The sequence below is a fragment of the Lottia gigantea genome (assembly GCF_000327385.1).
Source record: "Lottia gigantea unplaced genomic scaffold LOTGIsca_119, whole genome shotgun sequence".
Lineage (NCBI taxonomy): Eukaryota > Metazoa > Mollusca > Gastropoda > Lottiidae > Lottia > Lottia gigantea.
The window spans coordinates 34,904-43,292 of NW_008707205.1; the positions used below are offsets into that span (position 1 = coordinate 34,904).

The window sequence follows — 8,389 nt, forward strand, 5'->3', positions numbered from 1 at the left end:
TATGTCCTTTGTATAGCTTCTATATGTTGACATGGCGACAGAGAACTACGAATCTACAACTCTCACGTTTGGAGGTACGTTTGTGAACTCGCTGCTGATTGGTTATTAACAATTCCAATCAGAATAAATTTCTCATAATCAAATATCGGCTGGTATAGTAAAGATGGAGATTGGGGGACTTGCGTAACTGGTTAAGATTTTTGTAGCTGTTTGTGACTTAAAACTTTTACAAAAGGAAAGTAGCATCTTCCCTTATATGTTGGCTTGCAGTTTGATGCTTTTGATGCTCAAAACACAAATAATAGAAAAAAGCAGAATGCCCCTTTAACTTTAATGTATGTTATTTGAATGAACTTTTGAATATGAAGAAAAATATAATGAATTATGAAAGTCATAAGTGGACGGTTAGTTGAAACTACAAATATTAATTATTAAGCATGTCTACAAAACTTTTAACGAGCTTCAAAACCTACATCATACTTACAATCAAGACTATTTCGAATATGTAGGTTTTTTTTCTATGGTATGAAGTAGTTTTGAGAGTGTTGTTTGTTTTTGCCCAACTTGAAAATGTGTTGTGTAAATTTGTTCAAGAGAAATGATATAATTTATGTATTTTTTTGTAATTTGAATGAATTGAATGAAGTGGTGTATCAGAAATCAGAATTTTGTTTTGGTCATATTTTTTTGTTTAAAGGGACAGATGCGCCACTTTGGGGAGGGGGTTGATTTGAATCTCGAATATAGGTAAATTGTCTTCAGAAGTACTGGAAATGTACGAAAATCACTTCTTATTTCTATCGATGTCTGTTCTATATATGGTACAGGGCTGTTGATATGGCTCTATTTACTGCACATGACTGACAGATTTTGGCATTGACTCGAAAATACGATAACAGTTTGGGCAATCTAGAGAACAAGATATAGTTCAAGCAATCTGTTGAATATGACTAAAGTTTGGGCAATCTAGAGAACAAGATATAGTTCAAGCAATCTTTTTCTACAGAAGTCTTTGCTATATATAGCAGTGTCTCATAAAAAGACGACTCGTTTTAATAACTTTCAAATAGGGGTAATTCTGACAGCCATGGATTTGAAGGCTCAAACTTTTACCTTGAGCTGGGAACACTGTGAATGGCTAATGAATTATCAGATTGATGTTAGTCAGTCAGGTCTGGCTAATTGCTTAACATCAAAAGTCTTTTTCTTTAATGAACCCTGCCATGTGACCTCATTAAAATTTCAAAGAAGCAATGATGTATAACAATAGATATTATTATATTGCCAGGCAAGGTAACATACAATCACTGAAATAAGATCAGTCTTAAGTGACTTAAATACAAATTTTATTATTTTAAAGATCTTCATAATGCATTTGTAGTTATTTAATTTATTCAAAAAAGATTTTAAATCCAAAGTAATAACCCAAAAGTCCTCGAATTCAAACTTCACTAAATTCTTGTCAATATAAATGATCACACTAAAATAAGATGAAATCTATTGTGCTTAATAACAAATTTGACCAGCTCATACTAAGTCAAGAGCAATAACTCAAAATGCGTTCATCGAAACATCTTCAAATTCAAACTTGCTCTAGATCTCATCAATATAAATGATCACACCAAATTTAATTAAGATCGGATGAAAACTGAGTCTCTATTGTACTCACAAATATATTTCCATGCTTTTTTCAAGGGCAGTAACTCAAAAACTATTAGTCAAAAAATCATTTTAGTCAAACTTTACCAAGATCTCATGAATATAAATCACACCAAATTTCATTTAAATCGAATGAAAACTGTAGTCTCTATTGTGTTCACCAACAAATTTTGGCGCATTTTTACCAATTTAAAGGCAATAATTCAAAACTGTTCATCAAAAAATCATCAAATTCAAACTTGACCAAGATCTCATTGATACATATCATTGTTTTGCATTTCAGTTGATACTTTTATTTGCATAAGTTGTGGTCTGAGGCATTTGTAATGCAACCACTGCTTGCTAGAGTTATTCGCCTTGTTTCCGAGCACGCCATTTTAAATGGAAACATTTTGAGAAACCTTTCCTGTTTTATTATGATTAACTTAATTTAGGGGCTTTGGACAAAACTCTTTAGGTACTTTTAAGATTAGCTTTATAACGGTCGTTTATATTATGCATACGTTCTTTTTTGTATTTGTCTTAGAATATCGCGATGTAGAGCAACTTATCGAGTCGAAAGTTCGTTGCGTGTTCTCCCTACCCTTCTTTTCATTATTAATTGTAATTATATAGTTTTGCGTTTACGTGAATGCTTTGTTAGGTAACGGTCAGATTTGCTTAGCGTATTTTGTTTGTTGCATTCATTATTGTATTTTAATGTCGCCCGTAGCACGTGAATAGCATTACTAACTCCCCATTTGATAGGTTGACTGTATAAAGGGAGATAACTACACTTAATGGTGCCCATTAAAGCAGGAGTTATGTCCCATACAATATTAGTCAGTAGCCTTAAGAAAACTAAGGGAAGTAACTACATTTATTATCTCACGTAAAGGTTGAAGAGTTGTACTTATCCTTTTATTCTTTATACATTTCAGAATACATAGTTCGAATTAGTACATACGTAAACTAATAAACTGTATTATTGGAAATTTGTCTTGACACTACCCCTTCCCTACCAATCATCACACCAAATTTCATTAAAATCAGAGTCTCTATTGTGTTCACAAGAAATGCAACAGCAATGGCAATGGCAATACATGTCCATATTTCCATGTGGGCATATAAAAATTAAAATTAATGAATGTAAAATGATTTTAAACGGTCTGTTGAATATGCTTTGAGTTTACAGGATATATATTCTCTAAATGAATAATATTTCTGTTAGTGACTGAATTGAACAGTTTCTCATGCAAATAACACATGAAAATTTAAATATGTGAATGCATCATCACTTAGTTTCGAGTTGGTTTAAGAACATAAACTTGCTGAAGTAGGTTGAAGGCTGTCTGGAAATATTTTTCAATTGATACCAAATTATGGAGCAGTTATCATATGAATTGCAACTTGGATTGAATGAGCAAATTTCTTAGCTCGAGGTCTATTTTTTGATTAACAATTATAGAGTTATTATCTTTGTCATAGCATGTAACAAAATTAACTTGAATGTAATAGATTACAGTTTTTAAATTTTGACTGAAATGAAAATTCTAAATGAAAAGCAGAAGTAAACATTTATTAATGAAGTTGTACAAAATCAACAAATATTTTAAGAGAGAAAGACAACATATTTATTAGAAGATTTAAAGAAAGGTTTCATTATGTGTTTAGGGGAGTTAAAATATTTCCTTTATATGACAAATTATGTTTTACCAGTAATAAGTTCTAGTGAATTCACAGAAAATATTCTAACATGCTCAGTACTGGCTATTAAAGGAGGTTACCAATCTTTTTTTTACCATCAACAAAATCACCAGTGTATACTACAATCAGAGAAAATACATGTGGTTTCTGATCTTTCTGTGAGTGATGGTTACAGATATTTAGTACAAGACGGTAAGAAAATAGTAATTTTTAACATGACTGACTCTGTATAGTTTTTTTTTTTTACATAGAAAAAGTTTCCGGTTGTTTGGGTGTGCTACCGGCTGCGCACATTAAAATCCCTCATCATTTGGAAATCTAAAGTAAGAATAGGCTTATGTCCCTGTCCTGTCCTGGCAAAATTACCCTCATTGCACACTGCATTAGTTCCATCTTTCTCTCTGCAAATTACCTTTTTAAATAGCATATCAGGACAAAAGATTTTTATGTCTAATCAGTCACCGAGTCCCCTCCTACCTAACTATGCACCAAAACATAGACCAAAATTAAATAACAATTGGTGTGAAATATCATTTAATAAAATTTGGTATGAAATATGGGTTCAGATGTTCATTGACAACAATGAGCGCAAATGAAAGTCTAACAATTAAATCCAGATAATGTAACCAATGATTATTACATCACAAATATGTAACTAAACTAACTATTGTAATTCTTGGTACTGTTTTTTATCATATAATTGTAAATCTTGATACTCTTATAATTGTAATTCTTGGTACTGTTTTTCTCTTGGTACTGTTTTTTCACTTGGTGCTGTTTTTTCTCATATAATTGTAATTCTTGGTACTGTTTTTTCTCTTGGTGCTGTTTTTTCTCTTATAATTGTAATTCTTGGTACTGTTTTTTCTCTTATAATTGTAATTCTTGGTACTGTTTTTTCTCTTATAATTGTAATTCTTGGTGCTGTTTTTTCTCTTATAATTGTAATTCTTGGTACTGTTTTTTCTCTTGGTACTGTTTTTCTCTCATATAATTGTAATTCTTGGTACTGTTTTTTCTCTTGGTGCTGTTTTTTTCTCATATAATTGTAATTCTTGGTACTGCTTTTTCTCTTGGTACTGTTTTTCTCTTGATGCTGTTTTTCTCTCATATAATTGTAATTCTTGGTACTGTTTTTTCTCTTGCTACTGTTTTTTCTCTTATAATTGTAATTCTTGGTACTGTTTTTTAACTTGAGGCTGTTTTCTCTCATATAATTGTAATTCTTGGTACTGTTTTTTCTCTTGGTACTGTTTTTCTCTCATATAATTGTAATTCTTGGTACTGCTTTTTCTCTTGGTACTGTTTTTCTCTCATATAATTGTAATTCTTGGTACTGCTTTTTCTCTTGGTACTGTTTTTCTCTCATATAATTGTAATTGTTGGTACTGCTTTTTCTCTTGGTACTGTTTTTCTGTCATATAATTGTAATTCTTAGTACTGTTTTTTCTCTTGGTACTGTTTTTTTCTCATATAATTGTAATTTTTGGTACTGTTTTTTCTCTTATAATTGTAATTCTTGGTACTGTTTTTTCCCTTGAGGCTGTTTTCTCTCATATAATTGTAATTCTTGGTACTGTTTTTTCTCTTATAATTGTAATTCTTGGTACTGTTTTTTCCCTTGAGGCTGTTTTCTCTCATATAATTGTAATTCTTGGTACTGCTTTTTCTCTTGGTACTGTTTTTCTCTCATATAATTGTAATTCTTGGTACTGCTTTTACTCTTGGTACTGTTTTTTTCTCATATAATTGTAATTGTTGGTACTGTTTTTTTCTCATATAATTGTAATTCTTGGTACTGCTTTTACTCTTGGTACTGTTTTTTTCTCATATAATTGTAATTCTTGGTACTGTTTTTTTCTCATATAATTGTAATTCTTGGTACTGTTTTTTCTCTTGATGCTGTTTTGCTCTCATATAATTGTAATTCTTGGTACTGTTTTTTTCTCTTATAATTGTAATTCTTGGTACTGTTTTTTCTCTTGATGCTGTTTTGCTCTCATATAATTGTAATTCTTGGTACTGTTTTTTTTTCATATAATTGTAATTCTTGGTACTGTTTTTTTTTCATATAATTGTAATTCTTGGTACTGTTTTTTTTTCATATAATTGTAATTCTTGGTACTGTTTTTTTTTCATATAATTGTAATTCTTGGTACTGTTTTTTTTTCATATAATTGTAATTCTTGGTACTGTTTTTTTTTCATATAATTGTAATTCTTGGTACTGTTTTTTTTTCATATAATTGTAATTCTTGGTACTGTTTTTTTTTTCATATAATTGTAATTCTTGGTACTGTTTTTCCTCTTATGATTGTAATTCTTCAGACTGCCTTTACTCAAATAATTGTAATTCTTGGAACTGCCTTTGCTCGATAATGGTTATTCTTGATACTGCTTTTGTTTAAATTAAATAATAGGTGGAATTTAAAGGGACAGTTGTGCTAATTTTTTGACCAATTGTACCATAGTCACAGAAACAGATATTTTTTAGCTCACTACCATTAAAAGTTGAGTCTTCTTATCTTTGTGTGTCCATGCACTTGTGGATGGACGGAGGCCCGCAGGCGGACAGACAAACTCACAGAAGTACGGACGGACTGACATGGGTGAGGCCAATGTCATGTGGGCATATAAAATTGACATATTATAAATAATATTAATGAAACTCCTAGTTTGAGGTGTTTTTGAAGGAATAATGTGGTTTTTGTTCATTTCTAGTATTTTTGAAGACTATTTACATATATTCCACACGTATTGTCCCTTTAACATCTATGTGCTGATAAGACGTCCTGATGAACAAACATTATATAGCCTGAAATAAGCTCAATTTCTGCTCTTATTCTATAACTCAACAATGGTTGTAGACACTAGCTCTGACTGTTTTCCTATAAGTTATCTTTAATAGAACAGGCATTTTAGTCAAATTCTGTTACACAAAAGAGAATAATTTATATAATGTTTCCAGGTCCTACCTGTGGTCCTCCACCTACACTAGAAAATGGTCAACTGGTGTCAGTTAGTCAGGTCAATGGTGATTATGTAGCTGAATATTCATGTAATACTGGATTTTATTTTTCGGGGCCCAAAACATCTACTTGTTCTGGTGGAATATGGTCAACTGGAATGAACTGTAAATGTAAGTTGTTTTTAATCTAAGATACAGTAGAGAGAAAAAAAGTTCATTTTCTCAGTATTATGGTTTATTTTTTAACAAACATTTGTCATATCCCATAGCAGATCAAACTGCCATTAACAGTGAAAATTTATGATGGTCTAAAAATTCAGCCAGTCCTGAATCTTGTTATAATAAAAGATAGCTTGTCAGAAAAGGCCAAAGAAGGTAACATGCGTCCAGAGTAGGGCTGCAACGATTCACCGATGAATCAATGAAGCGAGACTCTTTCTTATCCTGGCGCGATTAATTCTTAGTCCCCTTTAATAACAAATGACACAGAATCCTTGTGTGTATAAGAAATTGTGTCATGTTTATATTTTCCAAGTATGATTTTCACATCAAAATTTATTTCTGACTTTAAAAATTAAATTTAAATTCCTTACTTCTAAATGTTCTCAAGATCTTAATAGTGACAAACTTGGTAGTAAATTTACAAATTTCTACTATTTCTTCTCTTTCCTTCTCTAATAAATGAATCGCGATAATTGTCGCAATATAGCATATCTTGTTGAGTATCGTATATCTTATCGAATCGCAAGTTCGCAACTTCAAGAATCGTTGCAGCCCTAGTCCAAAGACAGATTTAGTGAGACATTTAGCCAAGTTGAAATGTTACTTTAAAAGTTTGAAAACAAGGACCATAACTAGCAACAACATATTACTGATATTTCTTAATTTCAATAAGATGCATCCTTGAAAACCCAACAATTTTACCAGGTTTCATAAAAATAATATAAAAGCTATTATACTTAAATAATGATTACAAGATAAGAATTGAACAACTTATAAAGAATAAAGGCAATAACTCATTTCTGTCCAAAATAACATTGACTTTTGGAGCTCTGGTTCCCAACCTTGGTGTTTTCACCCCTTGTGGGTGTGGGACTAGGTTGCCAGGGGTGTGGTCACCTGGTGTAGGAGAAGAATTTATTTCGAGTTGAGAGAGCACATCACATCATCACATGCTGCAAATTGCTCCAGGGGTATTTCTATTTACTTTTATTTTGAATAAAGCCACACCTGTTTGGGTCTATAGACCTCTTCTTGAAAATTCATTAGTTTGATGATACCACCAGCCAATCAAATTTCTGCCCTCTCAAACACAGCAGTCAGTGTCTTTATAATAAGGAAAGTTTGGTCTAATGTAAATAAGACTGCCAGATGAACAAGCAAAAAATATATATGAGTTCATTTTGGGATCAATAAATTGCTAATAGTGTACTCTTTTAGACTAAATATTCAATTATTCAAATTTTGCCCTCTTACATTTTAAAATACCCAGAACCACTTCAGCTTACTCCAGTGCCTTATTTTTTTTTTAACAGTCCATTCAATTCTTGCTTTTTCGTTACATTAAGATAATAGCTAGCTGTTTCAATTCACTTGAAGAGTTTCCTATTAAATAAGTGATAATTATGTTATTAAGTTATTCACATATGACTGAACACACAAACAAATCAGGAATTATTAAAGTAAACTTAAGTGATATTCAGACTGAGCTTCAAAGATGAAATCAAAACAAAGAACTCTCAGGAGAGAAGACTAAAGATAAAGTGGTAAATAAGAAATGACTTGAAATATAAGTTAGAATAGAAAGGTAAAACAAGGAACTTTTCTTAGTTTCATGAAAATCTGTTATAAATCATTCATTAAATGTGAAATGAAAAAAGTTATATACGTATTTTTATAAAACCTATTTGATAAAGGTTTAACTTTTCTGATAAAATATGTCCTCTTTTAATTCTATTTTTTTCACAATATTGTTCAAGAGCTGGTCAAATTGAAATATTTTGAATTTCAGTGAATCATTTGTGGGCTACAATTGTCTGAATGTGTACACATATATCATTCTATATTCTAGATGGTT

The 8,389-nt window shown here is 31.0% G+C and overlaps 1 protein-coding gene across 1 annotated transcript; it reads left to right on the plus strand.

Annotated features, from left to right (window-relative positions):
- Nucleotides 1-31: 31 nt before the first annotated feature.
- Nucleotides 32-6,503, plus strand: LOTGIDRAFT_171715 (hypothetical protein; the record flags this gene model as incomplete). Its single annotated transcript, XM_009047912.1, has 3 exons — nt 32-74; nt 3,358-3,537; nt 6,313-6,503. The coding sequence occupies 3 exons, from the start codon at nt 32-34 to the stop codon at nt 6,501-6,503; spliced, it is 414 nt and encodes a 137-aa protein (XP_009046160.1).
- Between the last annotated feature and the right edge of the window lie 1,886 nt (nt 6,504-8,389).